At 37.7% G+C, this 19,632-nt stretch overlaps 1 protein-coding gene and 1 long non-coding RNA gene across 2 annotated transcripts in view; one reads left to right on the forward strand and one right to left on the reverse strand.

The window, feature by feature from the left end:
• lrpprc (leucine-rich pentatricopeptide repeat containing) overlaps positions 1-19,632 on the reverse strand; it is a 140,802-nt gene that overhangs the window by 69,052 nt on the left and 52,118 nt on the right. The window contains exons 13-21 of the mRNA XM_063055649.1: positions 18,806-18,899; positions 13,034-13,103; positions 10,815-10,842; positions 10,240-10,297; positions 9,626-9,732; positions 9,429-9,506; positions 7,089-7,145; positions 6,097-6,210; positions 9-139 (exon numbers count right to left, since the gene is read on the reverse strand). Of these exons, the coding sequence (XP_062911719.1) occupies positions 9-139; positions 6,097-6,210; positions 7,089-7,145; positions 9,429-9,506; positions 9,626-9,732; positions 10,240-10,297; positions 10,815-10,842; positions 13,034-13,103; positions 18,806-18,899 (737 nt within the window). The remainder of the gene's footprint in view (positions 1-8; positions 140-6,096; positions 6,211-7,088; positions 7,146-9,428; positions 9,507-9,625; positions 9,733-10,239; positions 10,298-10,814; positions 10,843-13,033; positions 13,104-18,805; positions 18,900-19,632) is intronic.
• On the forward strand, positions 217-9,404 carry LOC134350451 (uncharacterized). Its single transcript, XR_010018891.1, has 3 exons — positions 217-1,635; positions 8,162-8,397; positions 8,863-9,404. It is a non-coding gene; the product is annotated as an uncharacterized LOC134350451 (long non-coding RNA).

The raw sequence follows: 19,632 nt of genomic DNA on the forward strand, positions 1-19,632 counted from the left end.
GTACTTACATTTCTCGTTTCAGGTTCAGTGCCTCTTCTATGTTATCGTGTCGACAGCAAAGATTTATTAGTGCAGCATAGCCACCGATAGCCATGTCCGATTCATATTGAGCTTTCACTTCAAGGGCTTTTTGCATATTCTAAAGAGAGAAGGAATATAAAGCTATTCTGCTGAAGGGATCTTGGCTATATAATACTAAGCTCACATTTTCCCTCATGCAAAACTCCTGCAGATGTTGCTGCAGTTTTAGTTACCTGATCAGTACATTCAATTATTACACATATTTAAAAATATTGCAGGCCAAACAAATCACAAGGGTAATTATTGAAAATAATTTGAGTGGGCTCAGGGAATATCCAGTACATTCCCTAAGGATCAAGTATTAATTACTTAAAGACACACAACTATTTTTATTCAGCTTGAAACTGATCTTGTTACAATATTTAAGTATTTCTTAATCTTTTCTCCTGAATCTGTTTATGTATAATACAGTAAAAACAGACCATCATTCAACATGAATTAGCAATTTTAGACAGCTTAATTTCAAGCATGGTACATTTATGGAATCTCACACATTCATGTGAAAATGTAGTTCACACATAGGAGATGCAATTTGTAGTAATCTTGGCAACATATCTGTAGGGAGTAATTCATAGCAAATTTTAGTCTTTGCAAAACAGTAACATTCAAAACATACTAGTCGGTGATAATAAAGTTGATTCTGATTCTGCAATCACCAGAGAAGCTACTGGGGATATTGTGGGCTGAAGTCTGATGAACCAGAACTTGCCCTGAACCAAAGAACTATCACCTGAGAAGCATTCATTCAAAGCAGTGGAGTATTTCTGCAATGAAGTATATTACATTAGCCACAGCAGTAGTGGAAAACTATAAAAGCCTTCAAGATTCTTGGATTCAGATTGGTTTCGGGGTCCAAGCAAAGATCTTGGACCTGGCAGTTATTTAATAATCTGTGTGTGAAAATCTTGTCGAAGAGGAACAAAATTTGATTTAGTCATTTTCTCCTCACCTACTTCTTTCAAGTGCCCCATCAACATCCACCAGCAAAAATGAACAATGGCACATGGTCAAGGCACCACAAAGGGTTGAACTTCTGTGAGTATAGCATCCTAGAAATGAGACAGCTTCTTCATTACAGATTTCTGTAAAGGCCTTGAACTTCTGACCATTGAGGCACCTTATCCAGTTACATAATTACAATCATTTATGCAAAGTTCTTTTTTTAAATCTTCATAATGTACAAACTTTGTACTTGCCTGGAGCTAGCCACAAAAATAAAATCATGGAAATTTACAGAAGACATTGAATATGGATTTTATGCTCTATACCATGACAGGACAGCTTGTGGAAGTGCTTAAAAAGCACATAGGATGCTGGACTTTATTAACAGAGACAGAATTTTCTCCCTTTTCTGTTCGAAGGTCCTTGAGTGAGGTGGTTAATGAAGCCAACATGGGACCTGCAGAAGACCACAAGATGCTTGACAGGGCAGGTGGATAGCTTGCGAAGTATTGTGATTCCACTACGTCTTCTAATGGGATCCCATGTGTTCATTGCAAATGGATGTGTTCTCAATGCCAGCTCAAAGCTTCTTCCCATTTTGAGCAGTCAGAGGTACGAGTCAGTGGGGATGTTTGACTTTTGCAAGTAGACTTTAAGTGCATCCTTAAATAATTTCCTCTGTCCATTAGCTGAACTCTTGTTGTGACATGGCAAAGAATGTAAGCAGAGAAAAAGTACCGAAGCAAGGAATACAGTAATCACTTTGAAGACACCAGTTCAGCCATAACGTAATAAAGTCTGGGCCTCAGAGTTTAGGAACGATATCAAGCCATTTGAAAGGGGGTAGGCAATATTTCCAGAAATGAAAGGTCTTAGTTACGTGTACATAGTGGAGAAGCAGTGTACTTGTGCTATCAGAGGTTTGTGGTGATTTGACAGAGGTGTTTAAACTCATGAAGAGACAAGACAGAGTATACAATAGAAACTACTCCCAACGGAAAATTCAAGAACCAGTGAACAGTGAGGAAATACTGGTTATTAAAGAATCAAAAGTGTTATGAGAAAAAGTTTTTTTTCAATGAATCCATTAAGTAGTTAGAATCTAGGGGAAATAGAGGCAGATTTGATCATGATGTTCAAAAGGCAATAGGATGATATTTGAAATTTGCAAGACTAAAGGGAAAACACAGAGAATGAAATTGGCTAGTTTTTGCATAAAGTTTGCACAGACTTGATACGCTAATGGACCTTCTTATATGCTGCATCTTTCTTTAATGTCACATCACTTTAAGAATTCCCCTGCACAAATCTGACAGGAAAATGGAATGAGACATTTTTGTGATCCAAGAAACAGGGTTATTTATATTGATAGACCACCCATACACAGAAAGCAAAACAGCATTAAAATCCTCCATCCAAGCATTTTTTCTTTGTACTTTCTACTACACTGAGTGTACTTGAAAGACAAAGTTTACAACATATTAATGATGATAGAATTAAATATCCCAGATCATTAATTTGAAATTATACATTTTTGATTCATAGTTCTATAAATGTCTGAAGTTGTGATGGTGAAATTTGAACAATTTCAAGATGTACTCCCCTCCATAAACTGATGTTGCTGGATAACAATTAAAAAAAACAATTCCCTGTACTCATTTCAGTATTACCACTTCCAACATAAATAAATACATTCAACATGACATGCGACAAATGCTTCAACATAGTCCTCATTTTACTTCAACACACCAAGCCAAAATGCTTAGCTCTTCAGATTATTGTAAATATAATTGAATAGATTTGTCAGGTTATCAACAGGAAAGAAACACAATCACAAAAAAGTGAAAGCATAGCGTAAACAATTTACATATCATCACATAATTGTAATTCTGAACAGATTCCCAGATGCATGGAACTCACATTTTACTTTTAAAAATATTCAGATTCATTTCTTTGAGATTCTAAAACAGCTGCACAGATTTGCTGCTAAAATAACCTACATCTCACTGACTTCTCCAGCATTCTGGTGCTATCAAATAGTAGATGGGGACAACAAAATACTGATTACCAACACAAGCAAATAAACAGAGTTATAAAGTGTGATAAGAACTATGAAAATGGAAGTCAGACAAAAAGGCCACAATTTGTTAAGCAAAAGCTAGAAAGGATTTATTTTACAACAGATTTCAGCATCTTCAGGTTTACTTTCTTCAACAAGAATACAATTTTTTCAATGAGTTTTGGCTTATTTTTAGAATTTGAGTCGTCAGGTTTTACCGTTTTGTGAAATTAACATGCTCAAAGAAAGACAGGATCTATTTGAAATTTAAAATTGTTTAAAAAATAATTTGGAGCTATTTCTCCACAATACCGGAAACATTTCAAATGAGTATCAAACAAAGTACATGAAGTAACTATTGTTCCTTATGTCTGATGTGAAAAATTAAAAACTACTAAACAGCAGCATTTTAACTCCTTATGAATAGGCACCTAATAACTGAATGAATTGCAGAGCTTGACTTGGTAACTATAGTAAAATTGCCACTACACTTCAGTCAACATGGTGTCAATTTTATATTTAATTTCAAGTAAGAAGCTTTAAGTTACCTTGGAGAAGCTGCTATTTCATGAATGATCAAACAAGCACCCTCCAACATCCACGAGGTGACAGCAATCACAACAGTCTCTTAAATGTCCCTAATGTCATCTGCCTCTACTGCACTACCTTTCTCTCAAAGGGTGCCCCAACAGGTCACCCGGTTGTCTAGTCACCTCTAGTAGCTCCTTCCCACACCTACTACTTTGTTTAAAACAAACTGACATTATACATTCCTCCAATCAGCTTAAAATTAAAATTATACCCCTTCATATTAGCTTTTTCCGCTCTCTTGTGGTTTTAATTTTTTAAATGATAGAATATCAAAGAAAGATAACAGCATACAAGGAGGTCATTGAGCATTTCAAGTTTGTGCCAGCTTTATGCAAAAACATTGGAAGGAAAAGGAAGAAACTCCAGTCAATGGTGGGGAGTGGGGTTTTGGGAGGGGGGGTGCAGCTTTCCCTCATGAAAGTCTATGTGTCTATAGACATTTGGATCAATAGCAGTCTAAGATTCAACAGTGGCCACTATTCCAATTGACGCTTACCAGCAGTGTTGACTGTTGAATTAACTGCATAACATTTACTAAAAGTATTAAAATATTATCTAGTACTGATTTACTGTTCAGCTGCTTGACAGCTTGGTTACTTTTATGGTGCTTGAAGATCTGGCCTTTGTCAGGGGTACAAAGTAATCCTGCAAAAGAGATCAGTGCTGTCTTCCTGCAGTTTGGCTACATTTAACACTTCAAGTCTGGTTTGCATCTTTATACTAAGTAAACATAATTAAGTTATTTCCATTTGGAACAATGCATTTTAAGCTTTATGATTTCTTGTTTTATGGAGAGAGCAAGTAATTTGTCTTTTGAAATGGGACGGGGGGGGCGGATTTGCTTACACTTTGAATAGAATTGAATATTTAAAATGTTTTTACAAGTAGGAAAAGACCAAATATATTGTATTTGAATAAAAATATTTGGTCCATGAAACATGCTAAATATCTCAAAACATATTATTTAAAGAACTGGCCGTTTTTTTTTGAAAGACTGGGTTAAATGAAAGTGGTAATAGATATCGAACAAAACCACTGATTAATCAGAAAGTAGAGAGCAGCTAAATTTATCTCATAGCCAAGTCATTTGAAAGATTATCTCTGCCCATTTAACTGCTCACCCAGATTTGTAAAAGAAGCTTAAGATCATTTCAGGTCTTCAAGGATACAGGCACAGATTAGATTTTACAGTTACTTAAATTTTGTGTTGGTTGCTCAGATTCATTAGCCTATACCAGAGCCTACACCAATTTGTTCACTTCCAACTCGTGAACTAAACAGTCTTGTCAAAATGCCAGAGTAGCAAAGAAAATAAAGGAGAAACTGCAAAACCAAAGGAATCTGAAAGAAACTATTCATTTATCTCAGCATCATGATAAGAAACAAACCTGGGGAACTTCATTTATTGATTAAAAGTACCGAATGATAACAGTATTATGCCAGTAGCTGAAAAAAGACTTGTAATTAAATATGTAGATATTAAACTTCAACGCAGTATAGGAGAGTGGACGGACAGCAGCGTTAAGAGATATCAAAACACCAAGTAATTAAGCAGTGAGATAATCAAACAGGTTATCGTTAAAACAACCAACACAACGATCAACAACCTGTTAAAGGAAAGCACCCCACTATATTTTTAAAAATCAGCAAAGTAAATTTGTACCTTTTCAAAGACAATAATTTGAATTGTAGAGATTACTGAATTTTAAGTTGTTCAGGCTATCCTTGAGAACACTAAGTTTCAAGAGTACATATTTTATACTTCTTCCAAAATGAACCAACAAGGGCCAGACAGCCAAGGAGCAAGTACAAGCAGGTAGATTGGTATAGATGAGTACTCGATAGTATGTATTAAAGGGGAGGGCTATAGTTGCTGCTTCGGTGCTGTTTGAGTCTATGACATATGAGGCAGCTATTTGGACCATCAAGACTTCTGCTGGATCTCAGAGAAATTCCATCAACCCCATTTCTCTGTAACCTATCAACTCAATTCTGATTCTAGCAAGAGCATGAAAAGAAAATAAAAATACTCCAAAGAGCCTCTAACATTTGAAATGTAACATTGAAGAGCATTTCTTGGGTCATCCAAAAACCAAGGGCATACCTGTGATGAAATTGTTCTATTACACTGAGCTAATGTAGAAAAAACCACTAATGAATGTCTAAATGTTGGACCAATGAAAGCTACAAAAATATGGTAGTAATAGACACAAAATGCTGGAAGAACTCAGCAAATTGGGCAGCATCTATGGAAGGATATAAACATTCAATGTTTTGAGCCAAGACCCTTCACCAGGACTCTATCAAAATATGATAGACTGGTTTCTAAAATCCCATTTAAAATCTTGCAGATCTGACTGCCATTCTATTTTTATGCACATATTTCCTCCATTTTGTATTAGATTAGAAACCGCTTACATTACCTCTGTCCCACAAAGCAATAGGATCAATTGTTTCAATGTCTCTCCAATGGATTTGTTCTCCATTTTTAGCTCTGCCAGTTTTGTTTCCAGGGCAACAACTTTAGCTTCAGACCCCTGACAAACCAAAATCATGCACGTTAGAGGCTCTCCATCAATGTAAAATATAACCAGTTGGAACATCATTACAGATTAAATTATTTGAATTATTAATTTAAACAATCTTTAAATAGAAAACACATTACTACTGTATATCTGTACTTTCATGCTCTTTGTCCTTATTATGCAATTATTCACATCTTCACAAAGCAACAGCATTTATCAGCTAGCAAATAAGAAAAAAATCATTTGAAACTATACAAAAAGCATCAAATCCTGTCACAAAGGTATACTCATGCTGAAAGAAAAAACAATAGTGCATTTTCAAATTCTAGTTTTCTACTTCAAGCCCAGCTATCCAACGTTAACTTTGAGTAAATTTCACCTGCGCAATCATTTCAATATTTGATTGCAAGGACCTTTGCATCAATCTGACAAGTTTCAGCCAACTTAGCAAGCAGACGTAGAGAATAATGACACTACACACACAAACAGAGAATAAAACTTAGCAAATATAGACACAAAAGGTTCAGCAGATGTTGGAAGAACTCTATGGGATCTATGGAAAGAAATAAAGGGTTGATATTTTGAGCCTGATGAAGGATCTCAGCCTGAAATGTCGACTCTTTATTCCTTTCCATAGGAGCTGCTGAATTCCTCCAGCATTTTGTGTGAGTGACTAAACCTTAGTTAAATGCACTCATGCAAACTTAAAAATACTACCTCAGGCTTAGGGGTTAAAAATTCACTCAATGGCTTTCTAAGGTAGTGTACTTAACCATGATAGCCAGCCATGATCTAATTAGAGCTGATTCAACAGAGCTTCATTTAAAAGCTCTATCTCTGATGTCAAAATAACTGATAAAGATATACCATATGCTAAAGTTTCAACTCACATTTGGGTAGTCAACTTCAGCCAGCTTGTCTTGTTTATCCACCAATATAACAACATCCTGAAACATATCAATTGTGAGAATTGGCTTTTATTCAGTTGCTAGCATTCATTTATGTGGAATAGGGAGTCAAATACAGCTCAAAACTTTGCTTCAAGTTTCTTAAATGATCAGACATCCTTTATTGTAAAAATAAATAATCTATGATACAATGTCAATGGAATCACACCAGGAAATGCCGGAGTTAATTTAGTTTCACCAATACTATACCAGGCCCTCCTGGCAAAAGGTATACATATCAATATCGACACAAGTCACATCTTTTGTTTGAATTAACAAAGTTTTCAGTTTTATCTCATTTTCTGAGCCCTTCCTTTCCAAGAGGAAACACAGCAAGAGACCCCAAGAAGCTGCCTCTCTGTTATTCTGGAATTAAACTGTGTAAGTCAATTCTGACGGATATCGGTAAAGAGCCAAAAAAAAAAGCCTTTTTAAAAAAAAACACCAACCATACTCAAAATGGGTGATTGAATTTGCTAATGTGGCACAGGAGTACTCTGCACAGGTTGTGATCAAGATGTTCTGCTTAGTGCAAAGTAAGCACATTATTGTGAGAGGGGAAATCTTTTAAAAGATTCTTTTACCTCTCAACAAAGAAGAAAAATGTTACTTTGTCAGCCCTAATTACAAAAATGGTCCTACATATGCAACATTTTATAAATGCACAGAGACACGGGCATTACTGTAGTTCAAATAGGTTAATAACTTTCAGCTGTCAGGTTGGGTTGAACTGGAATTTAAGAGTCACTGTACGAGGCCAAATTTGTTCTGTATACAAAAGGACACTCTTGCATTATTTATACCAGCAGAGTGCTTTTCAGGATAGACCCATGTCATTTTTCTCAACAGAACCAAAAGAAATGCAGAAGCCTACTTTGCATGATAGCACAGGCAATGATGAAGTAAGCTACAAGATGGGGGCGGAGCAATGATGGCGCTCAACAGTGACTTCTTCGAGCTCAACTGCGGAAGCAGCTTAATTTCTACCTTTAATGTCTTTCTTTTTCCTTTTCAAGGTGGATGGAGTTCTATCGAAGCCCTTGACATAGAACTACACTTAAACATCAGTTCTTTGCAGCGATGGGACCCGCTCCCAGCACTCACTGACTGACCATTTTGACGTCCCAAGGACGTGGCCGAGAAGACGAGTATGTCTTCGGGGTTCTGAGGCTTTGCAGTCCTAGGGACGAGCCAATTCCATACCAGTGCCGCCGAATGAAGTGTCATGGGGAGAAAACGTAACATCAGGAAGGTCCGTTAGGGGCTCTGTACGCATATCGTACTCTCTCTCTCTCGTTGGTGGGGGATAATTTGGTGCCGATTCGCGAGTTGGAGAACTCGGTGGGGGGGAGGGGGTAAGAAATGCAGCAGACTTTAACACTGTAAATCAGCAAATTGATAGTCTTTGTTGGTCTCCCCTCCTGCTGTGAAAGGGTGACACCTCTCTGCTCCTTTATTCGGGACAGCCTGTGGTATGTCAAATTGTCAGGTGAACGAGTAGTTTTTGTTGTACTGCAGATTATGGTCTTTCTCAGGGGCTTTGCTGCAGCTTGCTTGGTGGGTGGAGGGTGCTGATGCTTTTTTTTGCTGAAATAAGTGTTGGAGGGGGAGGGTGGTTGCTGCTGCTGCTGCTTGTGCTTGGGGGAGGAGAGGGGTCTTTGGGGTTCTAAAGTTTAAACCGTCACTCATCCTTTGGGGCACTCTTCTAATTTTGCAGATGTCCGCGAAGAACAAGAACAGGTTGTATATTGTATACATTCTCTGATATTAAATGGAACTATTGAACAGATTGAAAAAAAAATTTCTTTCTGTCTCCCTTCTGTTACCAATTTCTTTCAAAGACGATGCTTCTTCTTGGGTGCTCAGATGAATAACCCATTTCAGTTCTTCAAGGATAGCGATAATATCAGGCTACTCAAACACAAGAGCCATCAGAAACTTGATGATGCATTGTAAACACCTCACAAATCATTTGCATTCATGGTTTTGCAACTTGCAGCCAGGAACCTCAAATAACTGGCACTTTTCTCAGCTCAAAGATACGAAGAGTAATTTGAATGAATCCAATGACACCTTAATAGGCACCTTATCAATAAAGGTTTAAAGGAGGTCATCCCAACCTACATGGCTTGATGAAGTTTACAGCCCCTTGGTTCATTTCCCCACTGAGGAGCCATTTCTGCATTCTTCACGTATCTATGCATCTACAGTAGCATTTGGAACCATACAATAACATGCAAAGAAAATCAGTTTAATTGAGGAAAAGCAAGATTTATAAAGCACCTTAATTAACTCAGGGACGTGATAAATATCCAGTAAATTTCGGATTCCTCTGTAGAGATTTGCGGGGATAACAATATTCTAAAAACATGAAAACAAAATGTTAAAGGCGACATGGATTTTTTAATAGTTGAAGTTGCTTCAACTTCAAATATATGTCAGAAGATACATGCATTATGTAGCTAGAATAAAAAAGGTACCATCTTGTTCAGTTGATGGAAATACTGTCTCAAATGCTCCTCCTTGGCCTGCACCTCAGAGTTACTCATGCTGTCAATCAAGTTATAAAGAAAATAGCCAACAGCTTCTGTATAGAAAAATTGAAAATAGGATAGATCACTGTATCATCAGATTAATCTATTTTAAATCATTTGGTTTAAATGTCTGAAATGGCAATAAATACCAATGAAACACATGAATACTGCTGCTTAGATACATACTGTGCAGCTAACTCAGTCCAAAAGTTCTCAAGTAGCTCAGGAAACAAAACACAAATTGCTGTACAGCAATACATAAACCTTCATTATCCTAAATGCAATGTCAATACTTGGCACGAACACGTTTCGCTGTAAATGCACTGATTTCTCATTTAAATTTTATGATTTCTTTTATAGGGAAACAAATAAAGTACTTAAGCCATTCTATTAGTAAAAATCTCACATCAAGATACTGTAAAGGTTTTTTGAAAGCACACAAAAATTTCACTTTTAAAAAAAGCAAAAGCAATCAGTGTTACTCCAGTAATCCTTCAAACCCCATCATTAGATAGTACAGATTTGTGGGCAAGTTACAATCAAATAAATTGGAGCACTACCAGTCGGTCTTGAAGAACTCTGGCAATAACGCTCATCTTTGTACAACAATTCTGTTATCTGGAAAAACAAAATAACCATATATTGTAGGTGATATTGGAACACAAGAAGCAGTATTGGAAATTGTATTCTTTAAATAACAAAGTACATTTCTATAAAGGTATTAATCAACAGCACATTGTGGCATTTCATCCGTAAAGTACTGTACCAAATGAGGTCTGCTCAATTGCATCGTTCTTTCCGGGGGAAAAAAATGATCAAAATATGACTTCTTCCAAGTCAAGAGTTTCAATACTACAGCAAAACTTGGGTCTCCTAATACTGACAATGAGAAATCTTTCAAAAGTAAATACTTAGTTATCTCTGCTATATTACCCCTTTGTTGTAATAGTGAAGAATTTGCCAGAGCCTTAAAAACAACACTATCCTTCCAATGCATCACCTATTACCTCGGTTTTAATAAAAAAAGGCTTAAGAAAATCTACTCATACACAATTAAGATGATTTCCAACATAATTCCACATCAGCACATTAAAATAATGATTATACTATTATCTTTCTGAATGTCACTACTTACCTTTGCAAGAATATCAAAATCTTTTGACCTGCAGAGGGCAGTAGAACATAAAGAATCAATTTATGTTTTGTGCCTTGGAAAAAGTTTCATGAAAGATACAGAATGAAAGCTTAAAAAAATTAAAACATTCTTCAAAACAAATAACTTCCTAATTACTGAATTAAACTATAATTTTAGATGGATTTTATTATCAAATTTTTTTTTAAAACCTACTTAAACTGAAGGATGAGTGCTGCACATTCAGAATGAGGGTTGTACAATGTGCACTGTATTAAATGTGTTCAAGTCAACAATGACTATAAAGTATGACAAAATGAAATGTTGAATAGTGAGAGGTATACTCTGAGTGAGAAGCAGGGAGTGCTACCTTCTGCTGTAATCCTATTTTTTTTTTAATTGAAGTCCTAACTTTATTATTCCCACTTGCCTCATCACAAAATAAAAGTACATATACACTTCATATTTGGTTGCCCATCTACCAGGAAACAGTGGCACACAGTTTGGGAACCTTCATGATCTTCAAAACTTATAACATCATTAATGGCCACAACATTTTTGATTTCTTTGTAAATTATATTTTTGTTACATTATAGCACTTCGATGGGTATCAGAACATTCCAACCCCCACCCCACCTCTGTCAAAATGTCAGTGGTCATATCTATCCAAATAGTGATTTCCGGTCTGGGTACATCAGGACCAGTACATTTTGGTTCAATTAAGCAGCTGCCTCAACTAGCTAAAGGTTTATGGAAAAGTGCCAAGCTATATAAAAAAAGGCAAACTGAGTAACAGCAAACTAAGTAACAAGTTATGTATTTAAATGAAATGCAGAAAAATTAGAACACAACCAATCGTACTACAGTACCACAAGGCTGTATGAGTTCCTAACAGTTATCAACAGAGGAACATGCTGCCATATTATTTTGAGTGACCGAAAATTAACAAAATCAGCGCAGGCACCCAGTACAGATAATGGACTGCCTTCATACAATGCAATCTACAATTGCAACCTCCAAATTTTCATTTTCATTTTAACATTCAAGGTGATTGTTTATAACTTCAAATTCTTCATAGTTTCTACCTTGAAATAGTGAAATCCTTTCATATTCACTCCCAGCTATTTCTAGCATCCCCAAGCCCAAATGCTTGAAACCACAGTGAAAACAGTTCTGAATTGTCTTACTGCTTATTCCTCGACAGTGATCAAGTGACAAAATATCACTGCTAATTGAACACCAACACATGCGACTGACACTATTTAAAACTGTTTGCTCTAATCACAGTGTAGCATTTAACGGTCACACGAGTGCACGTGATTGAAGCTGGTTAGAACCTGTTCAGCAACCGTATCCTACCTCGATTAGGCATCATAGCACCCAAAATAAATAAAGGGAATTCTGGCAATTTACTCAATCAGTTATTGTTCATTAAGAGTTATCCCAATTAAGTGGCTGCCCCAATTAACCGGAATCTACCGTAAACATCAAGCAAAGATTTCTCTCATTATTGACATTATCTGGGAAACCTCAATGACTTTTTTTTTACATCTTTTGTGATGATATCATTAAGTGCAAATGCTAAAAACTGCAGTTTAAACCTCCTTCTTTGGCATTAATGGCACAGATGGTGGAATCTGTTACCAAATTTAATGTCTTTGAATTGAACAAGAACAGAACTTAACTGTCATATTCATCTAACGTAGGTTTTTAATGCCAATTCTGCAGCCCAAGGATACTGCAAGAATGCCAACTAACACAAAAATGCAGTTGGAGTTCCAAATTCAATGGACATGCTAAATAATGAAAGTCAAGCTAAATGAGTTGGTATATTACTGTTGAAAAGTATGGAGTGCAGTCATGCTGCAAGTAGAGTTATATTTGCAATCATTTAAAATAGCTGAATGATTGACCAAACAATACTAAAATGCACGAATAATATTTTGTGCTTCGTTGGAGCATGGCCTTGTAATTGCCAAGTAAATATGTAAAAATCACATTTTCAGCAGTCAATACTGATTGGGCAACAGATGGGACCTTAATAAAAACAAAATTATTTTTTCTGTAAAGAGAACAAATTATGCAGTAATTGGTAGATCACTAATGCAAGCATTTGCACAGCCCAATGACTTAAATGTAACCTAATCAATCAAATGGATTCTCACAGATTGAGTAGAGGTTCCTCAGCTATTCTTTTTTCTTTTAACACACAATCAACTTACCTCTTAAAACCTGCAATAAGACTCCCTCTGAAATTACTCAAATCCACTGCAGGGTTTTGAGGTGAGGACACTGTTAAGACAGAAACGCATGTGAAAGCTCAAGAAAGAAACCACAGTAAACTTGAGTCATTTTATACTGCGATAGGGGCATGAAAGAGTTTAGAATATTTCATATACTGGCTTTAGGTAGTTATCTTAAATTCCTGTCAAGGATAAAAAGAACAGAAAATGTATTGCAAGCCTTTCAGCAAATTGTTCAGTAGTATTTCAGTATTTTCAGATCTGTAACAAATTTCCTGAATTTTTTAAGGCATAGATTAGCTTGGATGGATTATATAATAAAATACAACAGTTTTGTCATTGATTTTCTACATACAGGTCCTCACAAGGTTATGAACACTTGACTTATGAACAAAAAATATTCCAAAGATATTCAAGTCAAACGAGAACCATTCTTGGAAAAAAGTGCTCACATGTAAGCTCCTTTGCAATAATCAGGGCACATTTGCTCTCAAGAACAGAGACCGCCAGTTTCACTGTGGAAGGCCACTTAAGGAACAGGAGGGCAATGGTGGCACAGATATGTTCGTTCAAACTAGATCAATTGATTTCTGAAAATTATGTGAATCAAGAATTATGGTGCAGAGAAATGGTGTTAAAGGAAGATTAGTCTGAATTTTGATGAATGGCAATGTTAGCTCTCAAGGTTAGGTAGCCTCCACTTACTCCCTTTCGGTTATATTTATTCAACTCACAGAAAATGCTGGAAGAACTCAGCAGGGCAGGTAGCATCTGTGGACAAAATTGCACATTCGACATTCTGGTCCAAGAGCATTCGTCAGAATGAAATATCGATTACTTTCCTACACAGACGATGCCTGAGGTGCCAAGTTCCTCCCATATGATCCTACTTCCAGCATCAACAGTCTCTCATGTCTGTTACATTTACTCATTTCCTTTTAAATATTTACATTAGTTGAAATATCAAACTGAAATTAAACACCAGCACTAATTTTGAGTTATAGACATGACTAATTATTGTACTTAGCGTTTACATTTCATATTGAAAAAAACAGTAGCGGGTGGTGGCAGCGAGAAAGAGCTTTGACAAGTGATCAATATGCATTTGAGATTGATTAGTAAGAGCAAACTGAAGGGAGGCAGGGACAAGCACAGCAGCCGTTGTTGGAGTAGACATAGTCAGAGTGGTGATCTTGAGGATTTAGCTTTTCAAGGCTTCACTCGAAGAAAGCAAAGGAAAGAAAACATACAGATTTTTTTTCCTTCTCTTCTTTACATCTGTCACCTAGGGCAGTAGAGATGCCAGGCAAGATAGTGAAATGCTCCTCTTGTGAGATATGAGAAGGCAGGGAGACCTCCAGTGTCCCTGACGACTACAACTGCAAGAAGTGCATCCAGCTGCAGCTTCTAACAAACTGTGTTAAGGAGTTGCAGCTGGAACTGGATGAACTCTGGATCATTCGAGAAGCTGATGGGGTGATATATAGAGAAGGAGTTACAGCCAAGCTGCAGGACACAGGAAACTGGGTGACAGTCAGGAAGACAAAAATGGTTAAGGAGCCAGTGCAGAGTACTCCTGTGCCCGCGACCAACCCCCCCCCGCCCCCCCAGCAACAAGTATATCACTTAGGATACTGTCGGCGGCGGGTGGGGGGTGAGCTAACAGAGGAAAGTCACAATGGTCAGGGTCTCTGGCACAGGGTTTACCACTGTGACTCAGAAGGGAAGGGGGAAGAAGAGGCACACTGTGGTAATAGGGAATTCATGAGTTAGGGGAACGGACATGAGGTTCTGTGAGCGAGAACAAGATTCCCGGATGGTATGTTGCCTCCCAGGTGCCAGGGTCCAAGATATCTTGGATCAAGTCCTCGGCATAAAGTAGGAGGGCCAGCAGCCAGAAGCCATGGTCCATGTAGGTACCAATGACATGGGTAGGACAAATGAGAAGATTCAGCATAGGGAGTTCAAGGAGTTAGGTACTAAGTTAAAAGGGCAGAGCCTCCAGGGTTGTGAGCTCAGGATTGCTACATGTGCCACATGAAACTGAGGCCAGAACTAGAAAGGTTATACATGGCTTAATGTAGGAGGGAGGGCATAAGATTTTTGGATCATTGGGCTCTCTTCCAGAGAAGTTAGGACCTGTACAGAAGGGACGGTTTGCACATGAACTGGAGGGGGACTAATATCCTAGCGAGATATGTTAATGCTGCAGAGTGGGGTTTAAGCTGTAGTTGCAGGGAGATGGGAAACAGAGTGCCAGAACAGTTAGTGGAGAGTTCGTGGAGGCAAATGTTGGTAAGAGCTCAGAAAAAGTTAGGAATCAAAAGGTTGAGCATGATGTCCTGAGCTGCATATATTTCAATGCAGAGTATCATAGGAAAGACATAACAGTGCTGAAGAGGAGGTAGCTGATTTACAAACAAAGGCAATGTGAAGTGAGGAGAAGCCATCGATGGGGCAAAATTGTGGTCAATAGGACGAGTTGCAACATAAAAGGCTGACGAAATCGAAAAGGGTGATTATAGGAATAAAGGTGTTGGATTTGAATGTGCTCAGTATACAGAATAAGGTAGACGAACTTGCAGCACAGTTGCAGATGCCAATTATAATGTTGTAGGCATCGCTGCATCATGGCTGAAAGATTATAGCTGGGATCTTAATGCCCAAGGATACACATTGTATTGAAAGGACAGGGAGAAAGGCTAAGGAGGCAGCGTTGTTCTGTCGGTTAAAAAAATGAAATCAAATCATTAGAAGGAGGTGACATGGGTTCGGAAGGTGTTGAAACATAGTAGATAGAGCCAAGGAACTGCAAGGGTAAAAAGATCCTGATGGGATTTGTATACAGATCCCCAAACAGTAGTAAGGATGTGGTCTACAAATTACAAAAGAAGATAGAAAATGCATGCCAAAAGGACAATATTACAATGGTCATGAAAAACTTCAATATGCAGGTAGATTGGGAAAATCAGGTTGGTACTGGATTACAGGAGGGGGAATTTCTACAGTGCCTATGAAATAGCTTTCTCGAGCAGCTCGTGGTTGAGCCCACTAGAGGATCAGCAATTCTGAATTGGGTGTTGTACAATGAACCAGAATTGATGGGAGAACTTAAGGTAAAAGAACCATTAGGGGTAGGTGATCATAAATGATCAAATTCACACTGAAATTTGAGGAGAAGCTAAAGTCAGATGTATCAATATTACAGTGGAATAAAGGGAATTACAAAGGCATGACAAAGGAATTGGCCAGAATTGATTGGAAAAGAACACTGGTAGGTATGATGGCAGAGCAGCAATGGCGGAACACACAGGATATATACATCCCAAAGAGGAAGTAGTACCCTAAAGAAAAGGCGACACAACCGTGGATTACAAGAGAAGTCAAAATCAACATAAAAACCAAACAGAGGGCATATAACAGAACAAAAATTAGTGGGAAGCAGATGATTGGGAAGCTTTTAAAAACAACAGAAGGCAACTAAAGAAGTCATTAAGGTAAAGATGGCATATGAAAGTAGGCTAGTCAATAATATTAAAGAAGCTCCAAGTGCGGGGGCATGGTGTGTGAAGTTACCATAACTAGAGAAAAGGATCTTGGCAAATTGAAAGGACTGAAGGTAGATACGTCACCTGGACCAGATGGTATACACCCCCAAGGTGGCTGAAGAGATCATGGAGGCATTGGTAATGATCTTCAAAGAATCACTAAGTTCTGGAAAATGGTTCCGGAAGACTGGAAAATTGCAGATGTCACACCATTCTTCAAGAAGAGAGAGAAGCAGAAGAAAAGAAACTATAGGCCAATTAGTCTGACCTCAATGGTTGGGAAGATGATGGAGTCAATTATTAAGATGATGTCTCAAGGTACTTGGAGGCACATGAGGAAATAGCCATAGTCAGCACCGTTCCCTCAAGAGAAAATTTTGCCTGACAAATCTGTTGGAATTCTTTGAAGAAATAACTAGCAAAATAGACAAAGGAGAATCTGTTGATGTTGTGTATTTGGATTTTCAGAAGGCCTCTAACATGGTGGCACACCTGAGGCTGCTTAACAAGCTACTAGCCCATGGTATTACAGGTAATATTTGAGTATTGAAAAAGCAGTGGCTGATTGGCAGGAGCCAAAGAGCAGGAATAAAGGGAGCCTTTCCTGGTTGGCTGCCAGTCATGAGTGGTGTTCCACAAAGGTCTGTGTTGGGAACAATTCTTTTTACATTATATGTCAATGATTTGGATGATGGAATTGATGGCTTTGTTGCAAAGTTTGAAGATGATAAGAAGATAGCTGGAGGGGCAGATAGTTTTAAGGAAGTGAAGAGGCTACAGAAGGACTTAGACAGATTAGGAGAATGGACAGAGATATGGCAGATAGAATACAGTGTTGGGAAATGTATGGTATTGCACTTTGGCAGAAGAAATGAAAGGGTTGACTAGTTTCTAAGTGGAGAGAAAATACAAAAAACTGAGGTGCAAAGGGACTTGAGGGTCCTTGTGCAGGACTCCCTTAAGAGTTAACTTGCAGGTAGGTTAGGCCCGTGATGAGGAAGGCAAATGCGATGTCAGCATTCATTTCAAGAGGACCAGAATATAAAAGCAAGGATGTAATGTAGAAACTTTATAAAGCACTGGTGAGGCCTCACAGAGTACTGCAAGCAGGTTTGGGTCCCTTATCTTAGAAACAATGTGTTGAAACTAGAGAGGGTTCAAAGGGGGTTCATGAAAATAATTCCAGGATTTAACAGCTTGTCATATGAAGAACATCTGATGGCTCCAGGCCTGTATTCATTAGAATACAGAAGAATAAGGAGTGACCTTATTGAAACCTATCAAATGGTGAAAGCCTTTGATAAGAGTGGATGTGGAGAGGATGTTTGCTATGGTGGGAGAGCCTAAGACCAGAGAACACTGCCTGAGAATAGAGGGGTGTTCTTTTACAACAGAGGTAAGGAGAAATTTCTTTAACCAGAGAGGGATGAATCTATGAAAATCTTTGCCACAAGCAGCTGTGGCGACCAAGTCATTATGTATATTTGAACAAAGGCTGATAGATTCTTGATTGGTCAGGGCATGAAGGAATACAGGGAGAAGGCGGGAGATTGGGGCTATAAGGCTGGAGACTGGGGCTGAGAGAAAAACTGGATCAACCAAATGGCCGAATTCTGCTCCTATAACTTATGGTCTTATGGTCTGATAAGTTTCAACATGCTGATAGTTTCGAGTTTCCTCAGCCAACACCACTGATACAATTCCATCAAAAGTACAGAAAGGTTCAAACAGGACAGGAGCCACTCCAAGAAAAACTTTGCCTTCCTGAAAATCAAGACTACTTTTTGTCTTTTAACAAGGTCATTTTGTCAAGCTCCTGTAACAAACTATTTCTCAAATGTTCCCAAATAGTCTATTTGAATGTCTCCCATCCACTACATAATGTACTGGGTGGGCACAGGAGTACATTCAGCAAGAGACTCATTCCACCGAGATGCAGCACAGAGTGTCATAGGAAGTCATTCCTGCCTGTGGCCATCAAACTTTACAACTCCTCCCTTGGAGGGTCAGACACCTTGAGCCGATAGGCTGGTCCTGGACTTATTTCATAATTTACATATTTACTATTCAACTATTTATGGTTCTATTACTATTTATTATTTTTGGTGCAACTGTAACGAAAACCAATTTTCCCCGGGATCAATAAAGTATGACTATGACTATTGAGAAACGAAGTTTGTCTGATGGACATTACAACACTTACACATAGAATAAGTCTTGTCCAAATGTCCATTAATAGCTTCTGTTCTGAGTTCAGAGGAATAGAATCCAACTGTGTTGACCAAACATCCATTTTCCTACAAAGACAAAACAACTGACATCTGTATATTCTTACTTCTAATAATGTTAATAGATTTAACTTGATCAACCAATTAGACCTACTTTGCACAATCCAAAGGCTCATTTATCAGAATTTAACACCCTAATCTGGTTCTAAAACAAATAGACAAATCCTCATCTTTTCTGCATTAGTACCAGCAGTGAATTTTCGTAAAGTAAAATTTGAAACCTAATAGAAAGTTATCAATATAGAGTCACACAGCACAAAACTGGCCCCCTTGGCCCAGCCCATTCATCATTCATGTCAACATTTTGCCAGTCTACACTAATCCCATTTGCATATATTAAGACCATACCCTTCTTCACATTAGCTATTTTGGTGTCTGTCTAAAAACATTAATTGCTACCTTATTGAATAAAAGTGAATGCAAATCAAATGTTTACGATGAAGTGCTCAAAACTGGGAATAAAGAAGTTAAACTTAGGTACTTGAGAAGGCCAGAACATTGTGCATAATTATGTAAGCATCAGCAATTTATTTAGCAGGTTGATGACTATTTATAGCATTCTAGAACTAACTAACAATGAGATTGCTGAAGATAGCACAAACCAGGTTTTGATACATCAAGCAAGATAATGCACAAATAATCACAGAAAATGGTTTATATGCACAGATGATCCATTTTAAACTGTGGCACTGCCTGTAAAACATACATCTAGTATAGTAGCACTGAGTTAAAAGCATTCAAC

Source organism: Mobula hypostoma, chromosome 8 (genome assembly GCF_963921235.1).
Source record: "Mobula hypostoma chromosome 8, sMobHyp1.1, whole genome shotgun sequence".
In the NCBI taxonomy this organism is placed as follows: domain Eukaryota; kingdom Metazoa; phylum Chordata; class Chondrichthyes; order Myliobatiformes; family Myliobatidae; genus Mobula; species Mobula hypostoma.